The sequence below is a fragment of the Gossypium hirsutum genome, chromosome D03 (assembly GCF_007990345.1).
Source record: "Gossypium hirsutum isolate 1008001.06 chromosome D03, Gossypium_hirsutum_v2.1, whole genome shotgun sequence".
Classification (NCBI taxonomy): domain Eukaryota; kingdom Viridiplantae; phylum Streptophyta; class Magnoliopsida; order Malvales; family Malvaceae; genus Gossypium; species Gossypium hirsutum.
Window position 1 is genome coordinate 13,202,392 of NC_053439.1, and position 24,094 is coordinate 13,226,485.

The following is a 24,094-nucleotide window of genomic DNA, read 5'->3' on the forward strand; positions in this document are numbered from 1 at the left end:
ACGCCGCTATAGCTCAAGAGCTTTAGCGGCGCTTTTACCACAAACGCCGCTATAGATCGTGACCTTTAACGACGTTTTTTTCACAAACGCCGCTATAACTCAATACCTTTAGCGGCGCTTCTCACAAAAATGCCACTAAAAATATAACATTTAAAAAAAATATTTTAATCAAATAATATTTATTTTTATGATAAATATTATATTATGTTTTATTTTTTAAATTTAAACTTTAAATATACTTTAAGGATAATATTATTTAAATTAAATTTTTTATGAAAATTTTAATTTTAAAACTAAATATAAAAATTAACGAATTTAATTTTAGAATTTAAAATAATAAATTAATAACACAATTAAAATCCAAAAGTTAGAAAAGTTGTCGTAAATATTAAAGTAAAAATAAAAATTTAGAATCAAAACTAAAATAAATAATACATATGAGAAATAGACTGACTAGTTGAACTTGCCTATGACTATACACATTGCAAGGTAATAAAAAATACAATGCATTTTCTTAATCAAGTAAATCTTGGTAATAAAAAATACAATGCAAACTACATCTGCTACATTCCTGGTTATCCAATCTTCATGTACCTTGCAGAATTGGGAAAATAATTATAATGCATTAAAACAAAAATTGATATTGACAAGTTAAATATGAATGAGAAATAACATGAATGCAAAAATTAATACTCCAGGAAATTGACAACTTAGCTATCTCAACCGTGGAAATGAATTAGGTATTGAATAAGAGAGATTACAGCAATGAAACCAATGAATTCCTAGTTTACATATGTATGTGCCACTGGACTTGTTAAGTGAAGAATGAGAACCGAAATTTTTTCAATGAGTACAGGACATAAGCCCAAGAGCATCAAAAGTTTCCAAACATGAAACAACTAATCTATTAAGCAAGTCAGAAAATCAACGAGCTTATTGTTTTAGCTAATAGTGGAACAAGGAGACAATTGAGATCAATTGAGACTAACCTCGGCTGAGATGCAGAAGTTTCACGATAATCAGAAAAGATCACCTTGATATACTTATAATCTTCGCACCATAAATAATCAAAGTAATAATCATCGATATTATTCACCTTGTTGCCTAACCTCACATAATAATCAAAATAAATTTTAAAACCGCTCAGAAATTTTAAATAGATTACATCAACATATATTGAGCATAGCAACCTTCTAAATAGAAAATCAAACAAATCAACTAAACGAACATAGAAAAATTGATGCTTCAAATCAAAACACCAGAATTTACTTTACCTCCATCCCATGGGGTGTCATCAAGTCTGCAAATCCATCAAGTAAAGACATTAGCACAATTTAATAGAACTTTCATCTAAAAAGCAAGTACATAAAGATTCTCTAGTCTTATTTCATAATATACCCAAATATAACAGCATTCCAAAGCATAATGTTGTTATCTTGAGGTGCACCACTAATTCCTACACAAAATAAATGATAAAAAAGGCCACAGTTCTTTAGCATAAACAGCAAACAAATTAGATGAAATACAAGAATGCTTAGATGGAAAATATAAAACCAGGTAAGCTTACGAGCCGAAGCAGCATATAAAAGAATTTACCATTTAACCTACTAGTACATAAATGAAATTATTTTTTCATTATTGCAACTAATATAATCATAAATAATTTAAGAAAACAACTGAAAAACAACTCTTATCTACCTAAAGCATAAGAATTCAAAATCTTTTAGATTATTTGATAAATAAAATATTTTATCTTTCTTGCCAATAAAATAAAATACAAAACAAGAATCAAATTAGTTCAACTCCAAGTCCTTAGTCAAATCAGTTCAACCTCAAGTTCTTTGTCAAAAGAAAAGAATATATATAAAAAACCAAGAAAACACATACCTAGTTTGATTGGCAAAACGTCGTTTTCTTTGGTAGGCGACCATTGGGAAGATTAACAATTAATTAAGAAGATGAAAAGAGATAGACCTTGAAGAGTTTTTGCAAGCAAATTGATTAAACTTCTTCTATGTTCAAATTTTTTGTTATTCAATTCTTGTTTTTTATTTTATTTTATTGGTAAAATATTTTATTTTCATATGGCATATTATTTGAAGTACAAAATGTTTTCAGGCAATACATAGAAACCCTTATCTACTTAAAGCATAAGAATTCAAACAAAGGAACTGAGCTTCACTAAGTGATGGGCTAGCATGGAATATGTCCCCATGGGGAATATTGTGACAACTACCTCTTAGAAACAAAAGTGGACAGAAAAAAGAAAACCAGAGTATATTCGTGTAGTGTCAGACCTCAGGAAATTTCATAATTGCTTGCTGAATACCTCCATGATCAAGTGGCAGAATATTGTAGGCAAACAAATCAAATCTAGCTTGAATGCTCTCTCTGTCAGCAAGGGCCTTCAAAGGAAAAAAGAGATATAACATAAGATGACAAGCATAGTAACAAAATCCAGATATTACAAAATACTTATAAGATAATTATATAAATGAGGATTTTGATTCTGTTTGAAATTCAAAATTAAATATTTAAACTTCAATCATTTCGGTTCAATTCCAGCCGCTTCACATAAAGACGAGTTACTGTATTTCTTTATATCGGAGAAGCTTTCTTTGTAAGCTGAAAATATACCAACAAAAATAAAGTAGAATCATTTTTATCTTAACAAAACAAGATTCTTCTCAAACCTTATTTGCTTTTCAGGAAAGAATCCTTCTTAAAAATGCTTACACTGCATTAACATATAACATCAAAAGGATGTAGACAGGTAATACGTTCCTTTATCAATATCTAAACCAACCTTTGCATGCAAAGCAAATTATCCAAAGCTTGTATGCTATTACCAAACCATCACAATTCTTCCTTTTCTCCAGTCTATCTTTCTGAATTATATCTCCTTTCAAATAAAAGCAGGCCCCTCCATTGCCCACCATTGATTCATTTCTCAATAAATAAAAAAGTTCCAAGCTTTATTCAAAGAAATTCATCTGGAACAATGGAGAATTTTATGAAGCAGATGAGGTAAATTCTATTTTCTTTTCGATGGTTTGATTATCATACACGGACAATAGAGTTTTTAATTTCACAAACAAGTCGAGAATTCATCATAAATCCTAAACGGCTTATAAAATTCCACTGTTCTGTTCGTTTCAGATATGGGAATGTAGGCATTGAACTAATTTTCTTCTATAGAACTTAATCCATAATAAATGCAGAAACCAAGAAAAAAAAATTAGCTGTGGCTGATGAGCTTGTTGTGTAAAAGAAAATTAAAACTATATATGTTCAGGGAACTTACTATTCACTGTGTATAAGATTTTGAAATCTTTAGGAATCTGCTTCCATTTGACTGATCGTTTATGCCAGGGGGAGATTTTCCACTGCCGAACATGGAAAAACAGAGGAGTCGAGCAGTATTAGAAACCATCGGATGCCACCACAAAAACCTCGATCTTTCAAAGCAGGTAAAAGTTCTTAATGAGCAGATAATCTTAAAAGACTGTAAAGACGCGATAAAGTAAGACACCCTAAATGGGAGGAAGGATAAGATAGCCATCACGTCAGATAAGATGATGAGGAATCCTTAGACTTACGGGATGGAATATGCTGCTCCGCTTAGTCGACTGACAGGCATGGAGAAGAAAATCAGATTGACCTAACTCTAAATGAAACTGTGCATAACTTCTCTTCTTATTTAGATTTCTCCCATTTGAACCACATTCTTCCCTTGAAACCCTAGTCTCTGATATGGGTTTGTCGAACTTGTCATCGCCAGATTCTTTTTTCTTGTCATTCCTTAAAAAGTCCCAAAAGTAAATAAAATTTTAAAAAATAAAACAAAACAAAAAACTAGGATATCAACAAACCCTTCTATCAGTTTCATCATTTCTTCCAGCGATATGTCTGGGTGATTCCATCCCATCTTCTGGTTTCTTCCTTCAAGTCTGTTGTTGGAAATGGGAAATTTGGGGGATTTCAGCTGAAGAAAAACAAACTTTTATTTGGGGGATTTAGGGCGCACGACGGAGATGAGAACAAGAGGGAGTAATGAGCGGGTAATCAAAAATTTTTTTAGAAGTGAGCGGGATTTTGATTATCTTTTATTTGCTTCCACATTTGTGGCGTTTTAACTATCTAAACTGACCCTATTGAAAAATTGCAATACATATTTGCGGCGTTTTTATCAAAACACCGGTAATGTCAACTTTTTGCGGCGTTTTTGCTGAAAAAACCACTAAAAAATTTAAATTTTTTTATCGAAACGGCGCCGTTTTGGGAAATTTTAATACATAGTAATGGCATTTTTTGCTGAAAACGCCGCTAAAGCTCGCATGTTTTTTTATATTCAATTATTGTATCTTTCATATAAATTTTATATAAAGAATTATTAAAATTTTTACATAAAGAATTATTAAAATTTTAAGTAATATTTAAAAGAATTAGAAAAACTATAAATTTTATTTCATTTTTATTTTTGTATTTTATTTTTTCTTATAATTTGGTCCTATCCAAATTAAATAATTACCTATCTATGCATATTAAATATATCAAATGGTTTAGATTAAATATTTTTAAATATAAAAGCATTAATTAATTGTATAAAATTGTATTATTTAATAAATCTCAAATAAACCTTAAATCTTAAATTAACCATTCAATATACATAAAGTCTATCTATTATATATCTCTTAAATAATATAAACTATACTCATAATTTCAATATATTAAATTTATTATTATATCTTTTACAATTATATAAGAATATATTTAATATATAAATAAAAAACTAATTAATCTAAACTCTAAACCTTAACCCGACCCTTGAAACCCTAAATCCCTAAATCTTAACCCCTAACCCCTAACTCCTAACCCCTAAACCTTAAATCCCAACCCTTAAACCATAATCCCTAAATCCATATATAATCCCCAAACTTTAAAATAATAACTCCTAAACTGGCCTTAAATCTTAAATTAACCATATACCGTAAACCATATAAACCCTAAACTATAATGATAATTAATTAAATATTTTAAAATTAATACTATCTTATCATTTTCAATTATATATGAAATTATTTAATATATAAATTTAAAAACATATTTAAAATATAAATAAAAAATTAATCTAAACCCCAAACTCTAACTCGACCCATGAATCCCTAAACTCTAAATCCTTAACTCTTAACCCCTAAACCTCTAACCTCTAACCCCTAACCCTTAAACCTTAAATCCTAACCCTTACACCATAATCCCTAATCCATAATCCATAAATCCATACTCCCTAAACCTTAAAATAGTAACTCCTAAACCGACCTTAAATCTTAAATAAATCATATACCTTAAACCAAAAATCCTAAACTATAGTGATAATTAATTCAATATTTTAAAATTAATACTATCTCTTTTACGATTATATCAGAAAATTTTTAATATATAAATTAAAAAATAATCAGTAATCATGTACCCAAAAAACTTTAAAATTATTTTAAATAATAGTATTTTAATTTTTCCATGTGTTTTATTTCAAATTATTTCTACGTGTTATTATTTTTTTTGAAGATTTTAAATATTCAATTAGAAATAAATTGAATTTTATTTAATTAATATAAATAAATCAATTAAGATAAAATGGTTTTAGCGGCGCTTTTCCAAAAACGCCGCTAAAGACCACAGCATTAGCAGCGCTTTTTAAGAAACGTCGCTAAAACCCCGAAAATTAGCGGTGGTTTTTCAAAAACGCCGCTAAATCCTAGAGAATTAGCGGCGCTTTTTCAAAAATGCCACTAAATCCCAGAGCATTAGCGGCGCTTTTTCAAAAACGCCGCTAAATCCCCGAGCATTAGCAGTTTTTCAAAAACACCACTAAATCCCTGAGCATTAGCGGCGCTTTTTTTAAGACGCCACTAAAGACCATAAAGGTAAGAAAACGACGCCGTTGGGCTTTAGTTTTTTGCGGCATTTTTGGGAAAATCTCAGCTAATGCTCATTTTTAGCGTCACTTTTCGAAAAACGCCGCGAATGCTCGATCTTTAGTGGCGATTTTCGTAAAGCGCCGGTAATGCTCGATTTTTAGCGGCATTTTTATTCAAACGCCGCTAAAAGTGCCGCTAAAAGCCTGTTTTGGTGTAGTGGTGGCACCATCCAAGAGGCCAAGTACTTATACATAACCCTAGGTTTCGATACTGTGGAGTTATGACTTACATTTTTTCGGCTTTTCTTCTTCCAAATAAACTCTGTTTTTAGTTTCCAACTTAAACTCTGATTAGTGTAGGTTATTTTAATATTATTTGACTTACGAATTTAGCCTATAAATAGACCCTTTTTCCACCTTAGAATAATAATCCATAACACATTTAGGTATTAGCTTTTACAAAATTTTAGAGAATTTTGTGTTTATGTTTCGAGGATTCTTATTTCGGGTTTTGAGATTTAGTTTTATCGTCATTTTTATACTATTCGTTTTTGCTGTTACAGTGAAATTATCTTTGCCTATGGTTTTTTATCCTCATTTGAGGAGTTTTTCCATGTAAATATCTGTATTCGGTCTTTTCAATTTACTTTATTATTTTACTTGTTCGTTGCTTAATCGAGTTTATCCCCAGCAAACTGGTATCAAAGCTAGTTCAGTTTCTACAATCAACCTGTTCAGATATGACAACAACAAGGTTTGATATTGGTAAGTTCGATGGCATCACAAATTTCAATCTGTGGAAAGTTTAGATGACAGCAATTTTGAGTCAGAGCGATTTTGAGAAGGTCCTTACAGAGAAGAAGCTTATAGACATGGATAAATCAGAATGCGATAGGTTAGGTAAAAAGACTTTATTCTTAATTCAATTATGTCTAACAAATAATGTGTTGCAGGAGGTTTTGGTGGAGAAAATGACATTTACCTTATGGAAAAGGTTAGAAACCTTCTACGTGACAAAGTCTCTGGCTAATCGATTGGTGTTGAAGCAATGTTTATAAACATTCCACATGGATGAAAGTGAAAACCTTAGAGGTCACATCAGTCAATTTATTACTCTTTTGAATGATTTAAAAAATGTTGAGGTTCATATTGATAATGAAGATCAGGTTATGCTATTATTGTACTCTTTACCCCATTTATACAAGTCTTTCAGGGAGACCCTAATTTATGGCAGAAATAATCTCTCATTCGAAGATGTGAAGGGTAATCTGTTGAGTAAAGAAAAATTCAAAAATGAGTTTGATTCAAATAAAAAGTTAGATAGACAAGCCTCGATTTTGGTAGCACCAAGAAAGCGAGACAAGAGATGTCGTTATTGTAAGAAGTTAGGTCACGTCAAGGCATATTGTTACTAATAAGCTATAAAAGTAACATATTTTAATCTCATTATTAATGCGTTTTTGGATGATTAATTATGCAAATTAGTGAATTTGATGCTCCTAATCCTTTAAATTCATGTTTCTATATTGAAGAGAGCATTTGGGAGCAAAAGGAGTAAAAAAACGAGCCAAAATCAAACAAATAGAGCTATTTTCAGGATCCACATGGCCTGAACATTTCCACATGGGCTGGACACACACCCGTGTGAGCCACACAGGCTGGCCACAGGCCCATTTGCCAGCCCATGTTGATTTCACACCCTACTTTCCAAATACGCAGAAAAACCTAATTTTTAGGCTTTCTGAGCATTCCAAAGTCTATAAATACCAATTAGAAGAAGACATAAAGGGGAAATTAGAGTAGATCGAAGAAAACACTCCAAGAACACCATCGGAAGCAACTCGGAAAAGAATCTCTATCAAGATTGAAGATTTCCCTTTAATTTTTTTTGAAGTTTTATTGAGTTTCTTTATGTCTTGTGGTTATTCTGAATTTGAGATGTTTCTATTCAGGATTATGAACTAAATTCCCTAAATACCTAGAAAGGATGAAACCTATGATGAATAATTTTATTTAATTTCTATTTTTACGTGATAAATACTTGATTCTTGTTCTCAATTATGTATGTTTATTTCTTGGTTTACTATTTCTGGGATATTAATTCATGTTTAATAGGCTTAATTCAGTGGAGAAAAAGTCTCTGTTTAAGAGTAGATCTAGCATAATTGAGTGGAGTTGCATGTAATCCTAAATAGGACAACATAAATCTACCGGATTAGAGTCAAATCTAATAAGGGAATCCATAGATTCAGTTAATGCGACGATAGATGTTTTAATTAGAAAGAGATTTCAATTAATCAACCAAGAGTTAGTTGTTCTTACTCTCGAAAGAGATATTAACATAATTTAGGGATTTCTACGGATCAAGACACAAGTGAATAAATCGTTTAATTCAGATTCATAATAAAATGTGAAGTCTAGGTGGATTCTTTCCTGGTTATTGTCTATCTCATTGGTTAATATTTGATTATTTCCTTGATTCATTCTTTGTTGCGTTCTTGGATAAATTAGTTTAGTAATTTTAGATTAAAACAGAATCACTCCATTTTGTCGGCTAAATAATAAGAAGAGGGCAATTACTAGTACTTTTAGTCCTCGTCGATAAGATATTCTCTACTCACCATAGCTATACTATTATTCGATAGATGCACTTTCCTTTATTGTATTTATAGTTAGTTTAGTGACCATCAAGTTTTTGGCGTCGTTGCAAGGGACACAATATTAGGAACACTTGATTTTTATTAATTTAGCCATTTATTTTTGTTGCATTTTTTAGTTTAATTTTTACATTCTTATTTATTTTATTTTATTTTCTTCTGGCAAGTTCCTTTAGTTTATGACTAGAAGAAACCTGTCCGGACCATTTTTATTTGATAGTGAAATTGAAAATACTGCTCGCAGAAACCGTAGAGAAGCAAGGCAAAGTCCACAGAATATAGTAGACGAATAAGAGGACATTATTATTACTGAGGAGATGGGTGATAATCAGAATAATCAGCTACTTTCTGCAGTTGCTGCAAATCCTGTAGATCTAGATCTTATTCCTCGTACTATGTACGATTATGCCAAGCCCACTTTAACTAGGGCTGAATCGAGTATTGTGACATCCACCATTGCTGCAAATAATTTTAAACTGAAGTCGAACACTATTTAGATGATACAAAAATTTGTTCAGTTCGATGGTTTGCAAGACGAAGATCCAAATACTCATTTGGCTAAATTTTTGGAAATCTGCGATACTTTCAAGATAAATGGTGTCACTGACGATGCCATTCGCTTACGATTATTTCCTTTCTCGTTGAGGAACAAAGTAAAATAGTGGTTGAACTCTTTACCACGATATTCCATTGCCACATGGGTTCAAATGACCAAGAAGTTTCTTCTAAAGTACTTCCCACCGGCTCAGACAACCAAGTTGAGGAATGATATCTCTTCTTTTGTGCAAATCGATTTAGAAATGTTATATGATGCATGAGAGAGGTATAAGGACTTATTGAGACGGTGCCCTCACCATGGGTTACCCTTATGGTTACAAGCTCTGTAACAACCCTTACCCGAGACCATTGCCGGAGTCGAGCATAAGGCGTTACTTAACTTAACTTAAAAGTTCGGGGCATAAAAATGTACTTTTAAAAGTTATTTCACTGTTTATAATAAGGCTGTCCACCTGCGCAACAGTCACTAAATCAATTATAAATTGAGCTAAAAACTCAAAATTTAGATTCGTAAATTTTTCTTGAAACTAGATTCATATATCTTTTTAGCGTAAATTTTTTATAATTTTTGGTTCAGTCAATTAGTACAGTTTATAGTTAAAGTCTCCCCTGTTTTACTAATCGACTGTCTTGACCTCTCGTCACTAAAATTAAATTATCTCATTGTACAGACTTTATATGATGTTCTCACTTATTTCTACAGAAAATAGACTCAATAAGAAATCTATACATATAAATTACAACTCATAAATATTTTTGTATAATTTTTAATTATTTTCCAAAGTCAGAATAGGGGATTCCGAAAACCACTTTGACATTGTCTAACTAAAATGAAAATATCTCAGAATACATAATTCCTTTGTCTACACCATTATTTTTATATGAAAATAGACTTAATAAGATTTAATTATATATCTCATCCACCCTCTAATTCATTTTCTACTATCCTTGGTGATTTTTCAAAATCACGTCACTATTGCTGTCTCAAAACTGATTTACTACCAATTTTTACTTTTTCATAATTTCTATGCATAATTTAGCACCTAAACATTTATAACAACAAACACCTTCATACTTAGCCATTTTAATAACTATTCATCATCAAATATTTACATATCATCTTTTGGTCATGTCTTAAGAATATACAATCGAAATGACCAAGTCCCTATACATGCCATAGCTTAAAACATTTATCGTCTTAAAATACCGAGTTGTGGTGGTTGATAGTGTGAACGCTCTCCGAAGTCTTCAAGATCCTGACTATGCTTGATAATACTATATGAAAGAAAAAGAAATAAAAGAAGTAAGCATAAAGCTTAGCAAGTTTACAAGTAAATAAATAACAACATTTATCATAAACAAGTATATTCATAAATTTTTATTAAGCATTAAGATCTTTACTTTCTTCTTTACTTACTCTCTTACTCGTTTACTTGCTTGCTTGCTTAACTTAGTCCTTCGTTGTTGAAATTTCTTTTCTCAACTGATAACTGAGATACTCTTAATCTTATTAACTCACCTGAACTTGTTTATTAGGCTTTTACCTGAACTTTCATGTAACATCATCTATTTATTAGTCCGTTGAATCACTTGGAATACTAAGGATACTCGGGTCTTCTGTTTGAATATAACATGCCAAAGCTATGTCCCAGACATATTCTTACATGGGATGTTTCTTGTACTGCCAATGCCATATACTAGATATGGTCTTACATGGGAGTTCTCATATCGGTGCCCATGCCATGTCCCAGACATGGTCTTACGGGGGACCGCTCATCTCGGTGCCAACACTATGTCCCAGACATGGTCTTACATGGGACCTCTCATCTCGGTGCCAACGCCATGTCCCAGACATGGTATTCTGTTTGAATATAACATGCCAAAGCTATGTCACAAACATAGTCTTACATGGGATGTTTCTTGTACTGCCAATGCCATATCCCAGATATGGTCTTACATGGGAGTTCTCATATCGGTGCCCATGCCATGTCCCAGACATGGTCTTACGGGGGACCTCTCATCTCGGTGCCAACGCTATGTCCCAGACATATTCTTATATGGGACCTCTCATCTCGGTGCCAACGCCATGTCCCAGACATGGTCTTACATGGGACCTCTCATAATCTCAATGATGCCAATGCCATGTCCCAGACATGGTCTTACATGGGATCTCTTTACCCAAATGTCATGACATTTGTATCTAATACATTCCTCATGTTTCAACTGGGCCTTTTAACGTTGATTCACTGTCATCTCATACTTGAGTTAACATTAGATATTTTCATGAAATAAATACATAATTTCTGAAAAATAACAGCATTAATAATAATTATCAAAATATTGCATTTATTTACCGTAAACTTACCTCAGTACAAAAATGTGATCAAATCTAACATTTTAGCCCTCAATCTTTTTCTTTCCCCAGTCTAGCTCTGGATTTCGTTCTTCGTGATCTATAATTGCAAACTTAGCTTATTTAATACCCACATTCATCAAAACAGTCCTCGACTCTAACTTTGACAAAATTACAATTTTAACCCTAAACTTTTACATAATTACACTTTTTCCCCAAAGCTCGGAAATTAAACTTCATCTCTTATTCTTATGTTTTATAACATGCTGAACATTTTTTCCTTCTATGACAACATCAAATTCTTACTCTAACACTTACTTATGAACATTAGGTATTTTTACCGATTATTTCAATATACTCGTTTTCACTTAAAATCGATTAGCAAAAGTTGTTTAACATAATTTCTAGCTTCATATTTTACCATAAAACATAAAAATAAACATATTTCACCTATGGGTATTTTTCCAAATATGAACCTTAGGTTAAATTATTGCTAGAATAAGCTAAATTAAGCTACCAGGATTCTAAAAACGTAAAGAACATTAAAAACGGGGCTAGAATAGACTTACAATCAAGCTTGGAAGCTTGAAAAACCCTAGCCATGGTTTCCCCTTATGAAATTCGGCCATGGGGTTGAAGATGGACAAAAATTGGCTTTTAATTTTGTTTTAAATTCATTTTAATAACTAAATGACCAAAATGCCCTTAATGAAAAACTTTGGAAACATGCCTAACCATGTCGATGTTTGTCTACCAAATTATCCAATGGTCTAATTATCATATAAGGACCTCCAAATTAAAATTTTATAACAATTGGACACCTCTAACATGTAGAACTCAACTTTTGCACTTTTTACAATTTAGTCCTTTTGACTAAATTGAGTGCCCAAACGTCGAAATTTTCGAACGAAATTTTCACAAAATCATTTTGTGAAATCGTAGACCATAAAAATATAATAAAATAAATTTTTTTCTCATCTAATTTGAGGTCCCGAAACCACTGTTCCAAGTAGATCCAAAATCAGGATGTTATATGCTCTAACCTTCTACAACGGTCTGAATTCCTCAACTAGACAACTAATTGATGCATTAGTTGGTAGAACTCTGAACAATAAAACACCTGAATCAGCTTATGAGTTTATTAAAGATATGACACTGAATAATTATCAGTGGCAAGTCATGAGAACAAAGCCGATGAAAGCAGCCGGTGTTTTCAACTCAGATGCAATCACCATGTTATCAAATCAGGTAGAATAATTAAATAAGAAAATTGATGGATTATGTGTTTCTACGCAGGTACACTCGGTGATGCAATGTGATACAAATGGAGGTGAAATGAACAATCCAGAATGCTTACCTTTCGCTCCTAGGACAGAGAGCGAACAAATCAATTACATGGGTAACAATTCTAGGCCTCAAAATAACCCTTATAGTCACTATAATGCAGGGTGGAGGAACCATCCCAATTTTTTTTGGGGTGGTCAAGGAAATCAGATAGCATAACCCCCTCCATGCTTCGAACAACAACATTACCAGCAAGAGAAGAAGCCAAACCTTGAAGATATGTTGACAAAGTTTATCTCGATGCCAGAAACCAGCTTTCAAAACACTGAGACAACGCCAAAAAATTAACAAGCATCGATTCAAGGGCTCGAAAACCAAATAGGTCAGCTTGCTAAGATAATTTGAGAATGACCACAAGGTAGTTTGCCTATCAATACCGAAAATAACCCAAGGGAGCAGCTTCATGCAATTACTGTTCGAGATGAAGAATGGTTAGTTGAATCTGAATCAAAACCGAGGCAAGAAATTATGGTAATAACGGTATGGTTGAGGTAAGCCAAAATGAGCAAAAGCCAGTTGCTATAGAATATAAACCTCGAGTGCTATATCCTATCATGACAAAGAGAGGCCACACGAATGAACAATTTGGTAAATTTCTGAAACTTTTAAAAAAATTACATATTAACTTACCATTTGTTGAAGCTCTTTCACAGATGCCCAATTTTGTTAAATTTTTAAAGAAGCTTTTGGCAAACAAAAGGAGGTTAGATAATTCATCAACTATGGAGCTAAATGTAGTTTGCTCAGTCATATTGCAAAATAAACTACCCAACAAACTGAAAGATCCAGGGAGTTTTACTATTCATTGTTTAATTGGTAGTTTAAATATTGATAGTGCTTTGGCTGATTAAGGAGCTAGTATTAATGTCATACCCTATAAAATGTTTAAGTAATTAGATCTTGGGAAACCCAAACAAACTGGGATGAGTATTCAATTAGCGGATAGAACCATTAGATTTCCTATGGGTATTATTGAAGATGTACTTGTAAAAATTGATAAATTCATATTCCTAGTTGATTTTGTTATTTTAGACATGGATGAGGATAGTGACATGCCTCTGATTCTAGGTCGGCCCTTTTTAGCAACTGCTAGAACGATTATTGATGTTGGTATGGGTGAATTAGTACTTCGTGTAGGTGACGAAATGATAACTCTCCAAACTCGTGATTTTGTTAGAACATCTAGTGATCGAGATGATTTGTCTAGTTCTGTTAATGTAAGTAACCATGTGGCTCAACCTTCTTTGCAGGAAACCCCTCGAAAAAAACATAATGGAACCACATTTCAATCCATGCGATAGAAATAGAATGATTTATGATGAACGAAAGTTACAAATTGATGAACTAGATGAATGGCGAACACATGTCAAGGAGAACCCGAGAGAGCACGATGAAGATCCAAAGCGACACCATGATTAGCACGTGATGAGAACAAACCAATTTAAGGTTGGGGGCAAGGTACTGCTAGACAAAACAGATCCATTAGTTAATATAGTCTGTTTAAAGTACTTCGTTATTTTTATTATTTTTGCACTATCCTTTCTTGTTATAGAATTCATTAATTTCGTTTGATTCTTCCTATCATATTATTATTTTTCGTACTGTTTACTCTTGATTGTTTAATATTATGTCCTATTTGTTTTGATATTCTTTTAGGATTATTATCTATATTATCTTTGTTATCGATTTATTTTCTTTTTTCGAGTTGCTGCTAATTGAATTTGATTATTGCATTCGTTATGGGATTGTCGCTATTACAATTGGTTCGTTTATTAGCTTCATTTGGTTTTAATATTTGGTCATTTCTGTCGCAGATTCCTCATGACGAACACACATAGCAAATCTAAGGCTGTCGTCCCCGCTTCGAAAAGGCGGAAGACCCATGGCACGACCTCCTCCTTGAGTGCTTCTGCTAAGGCCTGCCACCCATATATCCGATTTTCAGCAGGACCCTAAGAGGACTTATATCAACTACTTCGACGACGACCACTTGGTTTAGGCCACTGTATTGATTGGGCCGCTTTGGAGCAGGTCCAGTTAGCCGATCATGTGCGCGCCATCATTACCACAGCCCTATGGGACATGTTATTCTCTATTATCAAGGTCACATACACGGAGCTAAATTTGGAGTTCTGTTTGACATTTACTCTACAGCATGTGATGACGACCCATGACGAGCCGGGTACCATCACTTTCAGACTCGGTGGCATGACGCGCCATATGAATGTCCTTGAGTTCGACTTTACTTTAGGAATATAAACTGAAGAGTTCATGAGTACTGAAAACCTTTTCCGCCTACATCGACGCATCCACTACTCACCATCTCTTTGTTGGGTAGACCTTATGGCGATTATGAGGCTTTATGATGCAAGTCGCTTGAAGGCGACTTCTCTCCCTCTGGCCTTATGGTATATTCGTGCTCTCTTGGCTCACACATTGATCAATAGGAGAGAGAGCATTGGATTCGTCGGTACCATCGATGCATATTTTCTATAAAGCATGGCCAGGGGGTATATTTTCGATTCAGCTTACTTCATTGCTCTTGTCTTCTGCCATCAAACAGACCACAATAGGAAGGATCTTATTTATTTAGGCCCTTATGTGACTTGACTCACTCGACACTTCGATCTCATCGAAACACCAAAGCAGTCCTTTTTGCTTACACTCGTCGGCCAGATTTCCCTACAGGGAACATCAAACATGACCTACATAAGGATGATCGAGCGACTTCATGGAGTGGATCCTCTTCAGTACTGGTTATCTCGTTTTGACCCTCAGGATGAGCCCGAGGACTTCACTGATGATGTCCCTGTCCATCACGAGGACCCACCTCATCCTCCACCTTCGAGTCACAGTCCTGTTTCTTCTATTGCTACCTTAGAAGACCTCTCCAAGTGATTCACTTGCTTCGAGCAGCACTACTTTTAGAGGTTCGACAGTATTGATGCAACTTTACAGCAGATCTGTCAACATCTCCATATCTCTTCTTCAGCACCGACGACTCATGTCACCGATGCCTCTAATGATGAGGACCATTGAGTTTATTTATTTTTATTTTTATTTTTATATTATGTTTATTTTTAGTTCTTTTTTTTATTTTCTTAGACTTCTTTTAGTTCTTATCTTTTGCACTATATTTTTATTTTTATAGTTGTTTCTAATAGAGTGAATAAAATTTTAATCTTCTTCACTATTTGTGTTTATTTTCTTATTAGTTTACTCGAAATCATGCACTCCATTAGATTTACCTACAAGTTCGCTTTTCACTATTCTGGCGATTTCATCCAACATTCGGGGTAGTTTCAGTTTTCTCCCTCTCTTATGATATTTTGCTTATACTGTGATTATATCTGTTTGTACTTTGAGGACAATGTACATCTTAAGTGTGGGGAGTTTATTTATATGACTATTAGAAAATCCCTAAATTATTCTTGTGTTTAAATAATTTTCTCATACTTCTATTAGCATAAATTTTTATCGATTTGAGATTTTTATTGTTGTCATTTTGGATTAATTTATAGATATTTGTGCATTGGTTGATTTAAACTTGAAGACATTAGAGAATCAAGCATGATAAGTTTATTTTCAAAATTAAAAATTTTAGGTTGTTTCCATGAATTGAGGTATTATCTTGAAGCTTTAAATTTTCAAGTTTGACATTAAAAACCATGATTTTTGTGAGATTTTGAGCCTTTAGAGTATACATTTTTCTTGCTCATTTTATTATAATATATGAGTGTGTCAATTTGATTTGTTATTCTAGAACTTGCTTCGATTATACATGTCGAGACCACACCTTTGATTTGATATACTGAGATGATAAAGACACTTAGGTTTTAACCCACTTATTCTATAAAAAAACATACCTACATAATTAACCTTAGTGAACTCCATTGAGCCTAACACACCGTTTCTTGATTTACCCATTAATGTTAACCCATAACTCATTTTTTCGTTGAAACTTTTTCCTGTTTTATTGACTCCTTTTTTGTCGAGATTTGATTTGGTTAATTGCTTAACTATGCTCTTCTACTTGATTTGCTTAATGTTCTAGATAAAAAAAATTGAAAATCAAAAAAAAATATTGATTCTTATTTAGTTTTATGTTGATTGAGCTTGAATAGTTAAATTCATATTTTGAGAAGAAGCTCATTTTTATTCTTGAATAATTCTCGATTGATGTAATTGTTTTTAATTCAACACTTATTTATGTTTTCTAGTTTGGTAATTTATCAATTCAATCTCGATTATAACCAACTTTATTGGCCTTTCTCCACACGCTTAACCTAAGCCCTATTACAACTTCTTAAAGACCTTTTGATTTGTGTATCATATCATTTTATTGTGGTGGAGATTTAATTTTCATGCAACCATATGGTAATGACTTTTCCTGTTTGACTATTGAGTGCTTATTCTTGAACTTTAAACACTTTGAGTGATTTGAGTGAATCTTTAGTGAGGATATCGATTTTTGTCAATTTTGAATTAAAGGTAATTACTGAGATAAGGGGAGACACCTATGTTTTCGTGTTAAAAATGTTAGCTTGGATTGTTTGAGAGTTTAGTGTTCTTTTAGTTGAACTACCAATGCATGATTATTTGTGAATAATTTTGAGACATTATTGAATGGAATTACAAGTTGAGAAAGATTAATTTTAATGTGAGTTGAGGATTTTGCTTGAGGACAAGCAAACGCTTAAGTGTGGGGATATTTGATAAGCTATAAAAGTAACATATTTTAATCTCATTCTTAATGCATTTTTGGACGATTAATTATGCAAATTAGTGAATTTGGTACTCCTAATCCTTTAAATTCATGTTTCTATACTTAGGAGAGCATTTGGGAGCAAAATGAGTGAAAAATGAGGCAAAATCAAACAAATACAGCTATTTTTAGGATCCACACAGCTTGACCATTTCCCCATGAGTTGGACACGATCATAGGCCTATGTGCCAGCCCGTATTGATTTCGCACCCTACTTCCCAAATATGCGAAAAAACCCAATTTTTAGGTTTTCTGAGCATTCTAAAGTCTATAAATACCAATTAGAAGAAGACATAAAGGGGAAATTAGAGAAGATCGAAGAGAACATTCAAAGAACACCATCGGAACCAACTCGAAAGTGAATCTCTATCAAAATTGAAGATCTCCATTTAATTTCTTTCGAAGTTTTATTGAGTTTCTTTATGTCTTGTGGTTATTCTGACTTTGAGATGTTTCTATTGAGGATTATGAATTAAATTCCCTACATACCTAGAAAGGATGAACCTATGATGAATAATTTTATTTAATTTATATTTTTAAGCGATAAATACTCGATTCTTGTTCTCAATTATGTATGCTTATTTCTTGGTTTAATATTTTTGGGATATTAATTCATGTTTAATGTGCTTATTTCAATGGAGGAAAAGTCCATGTTTAGGAGTATATCTAGTATAATTGAGTGAAGTTGCATGCAATCCTAGAAATAAGATGACAAAAATCTATCAAATTAGAGTCATATCTAATAGGAGAATCCATAAATCAAGTTAATGCGAAAATAGGGGTTTTAATTAGAAAGAGATTTCAATTATCAACCAAGAGTCAGTTGTTATTAATCTCGAAATAGATATTAACATAATTTAGGGATTTCTACGGATTAAGACACAAGTGAATAAATTGTTTAATTCAGATTCATAGTAAAAGGTGGAGTTTAGGTGGATTCGTTCATGGGTATTATTTATCTCATTGGTTAATATTTGATTATTTCCTCAATTAGTTTTTTGTTACATTCTTAGATAAATTAGTTTAGTAATTTTAGATTAAGACACAATCACTCCAATTTGTTGGCTAAATAATAAGAATACGGTAATTACTAGTACTTTTAGTCCTCATGGATACGATATTCTCTACTCACTATAGCTATATTATTGTTCGATAGGTGCTCTTGCCTTTGTCGTATTTATAGTTAGTTTAGTGACCATCAGTTACAAATTACGAAATGGGTTGCTGAGAGCAAAGAGAAAGATTTAGCTAATGCTAATTCATCCAATGACAAGGGTGATGATTTCTTATTGGTTTCAACAAGTGAAAACTCTGAGCTTACGTCTGAATAGATCCTGGATTCGGGGTGTTCTTCCCATATGTGTTGCAATAGGTACTGGTTCTCCACATAAAATTTAGTTGAAGGTGGAGTTGTGTGCATAGAGAATGGTTCACCTAGTAAGGTAACCGGTATTGATACTGTTCAGATCAGGATGCACGATGGGATAATTAGGACACTGTCAGATGTTAGGCCTGTGCCTAACTTAAAGAAAAATCTCATCTCTTTGGGAATTTTGGACTGGAAGAGTTGTAGAATTAATATTAAGTCAAATGAAATTAAGGTATCCCATAGGGCTCTCATTTTAATGAAAGGTAAAAACATTAACCGTCTTTATGTTCTGGAAGGATCAACGGTGACCAATGAAATAGGACATCCCTCATCTGTTAAGGAGTCGAAGTCAACTCATTTGAAGCAGAGATGTCATGGGAGGGATAAATGTATGATCGTTTCGTATAATGGAGGTTCTCTTTTGGGTACAGGTTTTGAAAAGATAGGGCATTGCATTGCGTTCAAGGAAATCAGACCCGAGTTAGTTTTGATTTGGCAGTGCACAAGTTGAAGACTAGAAGTCTTCCAGCTTCTAAACACAACTTTGACTCAGTTAATACCCTACATTTTTGAGATAAGCCTGTGGCGGGCTTTGGCAAAAAAGACATTATGGAAATACGAGTCAAGGTAGAGATTTGTGGAGTTATGCCTGACATTTTTTGACTTTTCTTCCTATTATACTTTGTTTTTAGTTTCACACTTAAAATGTGATTAGTGTAGGTTATTTTAATATTATTTGACCTACGAATTTAGCCCTCAAATAGGCCCCTTTTCCACCCTATAAAAATAACCCATAACATATTTAGGTATTAACTTTTAGAAGCTATCATATAATTTTGTGTTTATGTTTTGAGGGTTCTTATTTTGGGGTTTAGTTTTATTTTCAACTTTGTACTCTTCATTTTTTCCATTATAGTGAAATTATCTTTTTCCATGGTTTTTTATCCTCATTTGAGGAGTTTTTCAATGTAAATATGTGTGCTCGATCTTTTCAATTTTCTTTTTTATTTTACTTGTTCGTTGCTTAATCGGGTTTATCCCCAACAGGTACCAAGAGCTATGTATTGGTACCTAGCAGCAAGGTATTGACACTTACACCCCTGCACTATAGCTTTTTAGCTACTAAGTTCAAAGGTTTCAATACACTTACTATAGGTTTTGAAACTTGGACCCCTATAGCCAAATTTAGGTCACGAGTTAGTAAAGTTCTGATACCTACTCTCAAAATTTCAAAACTTGGGTGCAAAAGACCAAAATTCAATTTTGAAAACACCTTAAAACAACTTCCATACACCTCTTAACCATTCCATTACACAAAGTAATCAAATATGCAAATAAAAAGGCATAAAAACACAAGTTAAAACATAAATCACACTAAAGCCTCATCATTTCATCGAAAATATTTCAAGATCAAAATCAAATTCAAAACTCAATATCAAATTAGAAATAGCATCCCTGCCATATTTGCTTACAAAACCATTCAAGACTCATGGCCACCTTATTGGGATTTTGAGCCTTTAAAGTAGTTATTTTGTCATTATGCTTGTAATTTTGCAAATAGATTGGTTAATAAAATTTCATAGTTCAATTAGCAGCTTTTGCGTAACTATCCTCACTAGTTTTTACACAAAAAGAAAAATGAACAAAGAAAATATTGGCTCATTGATTACGTAAGGTTTAACTAATACTAAGTTGCATCAAACGAATGAAATATGATGCAGCAAGACAACTTATTAGTAGGTAATCTAAATGGTACATAGTATCAGGAATCAAAATGAATAATTGATTCAAGGGATTATAATGTTGTTTATCAAGTCCAGTTGAGGAGTAACACCCAATAACACCCTTTACTTGTCCCAACATACAGTACGAATGGGAGGTGCTATCGAAACACTTTTGAACTTAAATAAAAAAAAATTATTTTAATAAAAAACCATTTGGAAAATTCATAAAACTTCTTAAAACCATTGTCAACATTTAAGAAAGAATCAAATGTGATTTGAAATCATTTTGAGTCATTGAAAATATAGGGACCTTACCAAATTATAAGGAAAGTGTTTGAAACCTTTTGACTTAAATAGAGGTCATAAAATGAGATAAAATAATTTTCAAGAACTTAATATGATCTTAGAATCATTTATAAACCTTTTGTGGGTGATTGGAGGTGTCCAAGGTCAATTTCAAGCCTTAGAGGGGGCAAAACACCCAAAACAGTGCAAGGGCCTTGTTCAGGGGCTAGGTATCAGTACCTAGACTTAGAACTGTAGAGTTTTAGCTACTGACTTGTTCCAGTCCAATACCTACGGTAACGGTACCAAACCCAGGGCCCTTAAAGCTAAAAGATAGTCCTAAAACATTTAAAAGTCTTGCCTAAATATTTCTATACCATTTCTATATGTTCTAAAGCATTATAAACCACTTTCAAATCTCATTCAATTTCATGATGCTATCTATAAAGACAATAAAAGTAAACTATGGGATAAAGCTTGAGTAAAAATGCATAAATGGCTTGAATTACAAATCAATGTTTTACATATTCAAATCCAAACTAAGTATTAATGTACATGCCATAATCTTAATGTCAAGAATAATGAATTACTAAATTACAAACTTTAAAACCTCAAACAATGACATGATGATCCCAAGTCGAAGTCCAAGCTGTTCGACCAGTCTTATACCTATGCATTTCAAACCAATAATGCATGAGCTCAGCAACTAACTGACCGCGTTTGCACATGCTCATAAAACAAACGATTTTATAAAACAATTTTAAAGCGCGGTCTTACTGCAAGTGTACAAGTCAGTCGTACTATCTACAATGATATAATGGAACACTGGAGTATTCCAAGTAGAGGTGTTAAAATTTTGGTTGAAACCAAATTAATTGACCGAGTCGATCTAATTTGGTTAATTGGTCGATTAACCAATTTAATTCGTTTAGTGGTCGGTCAATAATTTTTTGGAAGTTCGGTTAACAATTAATTTAGTTTGAAATTAGGTAATTAACCAAATTAACCAAACTACTAATTAATATTATATATCAACCCACTGCCCACCCAGACCCAGGCCCAAAATAAGCCTAATCCAATATATATCTATAAACCCAACTCAACCCAATCCTAAAACTAAAAATAATTTAATAATTTAATAAAGAAAACATAAAATGCTAAAAACTAAAGTCTCACAAATAATGCACACTACTATACTCACACAGAAAATCAAAAATTCCTAACCCTAAATTGAAAATCTTTAATCTAAAATCTCCCAAAGTCCCTACTCCCTACTGCTAGTCACCACCGTTGAACATCCACTAGTCACACTGTCCGATGTCCACCAGGTCACCATCATCGTTCAACATTTCTCCATCACCAATTTCGACTTCACCTAAAATCCCTAATTAAAATCTCCCAAAATCCCTAACCCCAAACAATGATGCACTTCGACGTCATTCACCACCGTCCGGCACTCACCTTGGGTTTTTCAGGTGTTTTTTGTTAAAGGCCTCTTCTTTATCTTTTTACCCAAATGGACTTTTTCAGATATATGTTTGTATGTATTTGGTTTGTGGGTTTCTTGTGGTTTGAATTTTGATGTGTGTTTTGTAGACATGGAGATGAGATTTCAATGTTAAGACATGGTGGAGAGTGTTTGGTTGGTGGAATTATAGAAATAATAAGAAAAAGTGAGGAAATTAGTTCAGGTTTTTTGATAGCTAGTGTGATATGATTTTGGTTAACTAATATTTGATGATTGTTTTCCTCTAGGTAAAAATAGAATGAACTAGAAGAAACCCAAGATCTCAATTTTCTCTTAAAGTCCTTTTTATTAGGTAGGTGTTATATTATTGAGGTGGGGGAAATACTTTTGAGATCAATTATAGATACATGATATATATGAGTGTGTTAGTATATACTTGAAGAAATCCTTTTTTCCAGGATCAATTTTGCTGGAAATAATCTATCTTTAAAAAATTGTTATGAAATGAAGTGTAACGCTTGTTGCTAAATTCATTTTTCCTTAATTTCCACTCATTTAAAACAGTGTGATAATTCATTTAAAAAGTTGAACTACTTAATCTTCATTAAATTTCAGTATATCTTTTCAGTTTACATACCATGATCTCGCTTCCATATGAATAAAGGCTTATCAATTTTTTACACTTGAACTAATCTGTTGGATTTTAATGTTGGTACTTTATATGCATTTGTTTTTTTCTTCCTGTATGCATTATTTAGTGTAAAGGGGGAGTAGAGAAGACATGGCAAGTTTATATAACAGTAAAATTTTTTTGGATATGTTTTATACTTATTTTAAGAAAAAAATAAAAACATATAAATTTCGGTTAATTCTGTTAACCAACCAAATTAACCAAAATATTTCGGTTCGGTTAATTTTTTTTTGGAAAATTTTATGTTCGGTTAACAGTTAAAGGATTAAAAAGTTCAATTAATTTGGTTAATGCTAGTTTAGTTCAGTTAACTATTTGAACACCCCTAATTCCAAGGATCGTACCCAAAGGAGATGGTGATTGAGTAATGAATAGCATCCACTACAGAGTCTAAGCGGCTACTGATATGATTTTATAGTACATCAAATCATAACAAGAGAGTTTTACAAGAAAATTAAATATGCTAATCTAGGGACCAAATTGTAATGAGTACAAAAATAAGAGATTAATCAATAAATGACTAATGGTGGTTGGTTGTTTTTGATGTGGTTCGCAGGCCTACGAATGAGGGAATTAAATCACTTAAATTACTAAGTGGCTCAATTTGATCTCTCGATCTCAATTTTACAAACTTAGACGAATTAATCCAATTTATCTCTCAATCTCACAGGTTAATCTAAGACTAATGAATTGGTGCACAACAAGATTACCTCTCGGTCTCAATTGTTTAAATATTCCTTTAGGGGTGTTACTTCCTAAGCTTTTAGGTCTATTCGGTTTAGTCTAAATTATTATGATTTAGTTCCTTGTCCAAAAAAATCATCTTACTTATATCTCCATCAACCAACCCCCTTTTTAGGTTTAGCTAGTCATGCTGAAAATAAAGAGAATGGGCATGGAAATGAAAGGTAAAGAAAATATTAAAGTAAGTTTAAGAAATATATAAAAATTTGGATTTTTATG

The 24,094-nt window shown here is 32.5% G+C and overlaps 1 protein-coding gene and 1 non-coding gene across 9 annotated transcripts; both read right to left on the reverse strand.

Annotated features, from left to right (window-relative positions):
* Positions 1–454: 454 nt before the first annotated feature.
* On the reverse strand, positions 455–4,115 carry LOC107949556 (uncharacterized). Of its 8 annotated transcripts, XR_005911211.1 has the most exons (7): positions 3,873–4,111; positions 3,600–3,801; positions 3,305–3,386; positions 2,298–2,405; positions 1,399–1,456; positions 1,275–1,300; positions 455–1,104 (listed from the first exon to the last, which is right to left on the reverse strand). XR_005911211.1 is itself a non-coding variant. In XM_041089787.1 (4 exons), the coding sequence occupies exons 1-4, from the start codon at positions 3,926–3,928 to the stop codon at positions 2,395–2,397; spliced, it is 351 nt and encodes a 116-aa protein (XP_040945721.1). In that variant the 5' UTR covers positions 3,929–4,110; the 3' UTR covers positions 455–2,394. The 8 variants fall into 8 exon arrangements, 1 of the variants encoding a protein (XP_040945721.1); XR_001697787.2 differs by having other exon boundaries at positions 455–1,300; positions 3,305–3,458; positions 3,873–4,115; XR_001697786.2 differs by having other exon boundaries at positions 455–1,300; positions 3,873–4,110.
* A 5,214-nt stretch (positions 4,116–9,329) lies between these two features.
* Positions 9,330–9,436, reverse strand: LOC121215649 (small nucleolar RNA R71). Its single transcript, XR_005911625.1, has one exon. It is a non-coding gene; the product is annotated as a small nucleolar RNA R71 (small nucleolar RNA).
* Between the last annotated feature and the right edge of the window lie 14,658 nt (positions 9,437–24,094).

Coding starts and splice junctions, on each gene's coding strand:
- LOC107949556 (XM_041089787.1), bottom strand. CDS start 3,928: ATGGGATGGAATCACCCAGACATATCGCTGGAAGAAATGATGAAACTG. Junction 3,802..3,872: donor ATGATGAAACTGATAGAAGG/GTTTGTTGATAT, acceptor GGACTTTTTAAG/GAATGACAAGAAAAAAGAAT. Junction 3,387..3,599: donor GGAGCAGCATATTCCATCCC/GTAAGTCTAAGG, acceptor CATGTTCGGCAG/TGGAAAATCTCCCCCTGGCA.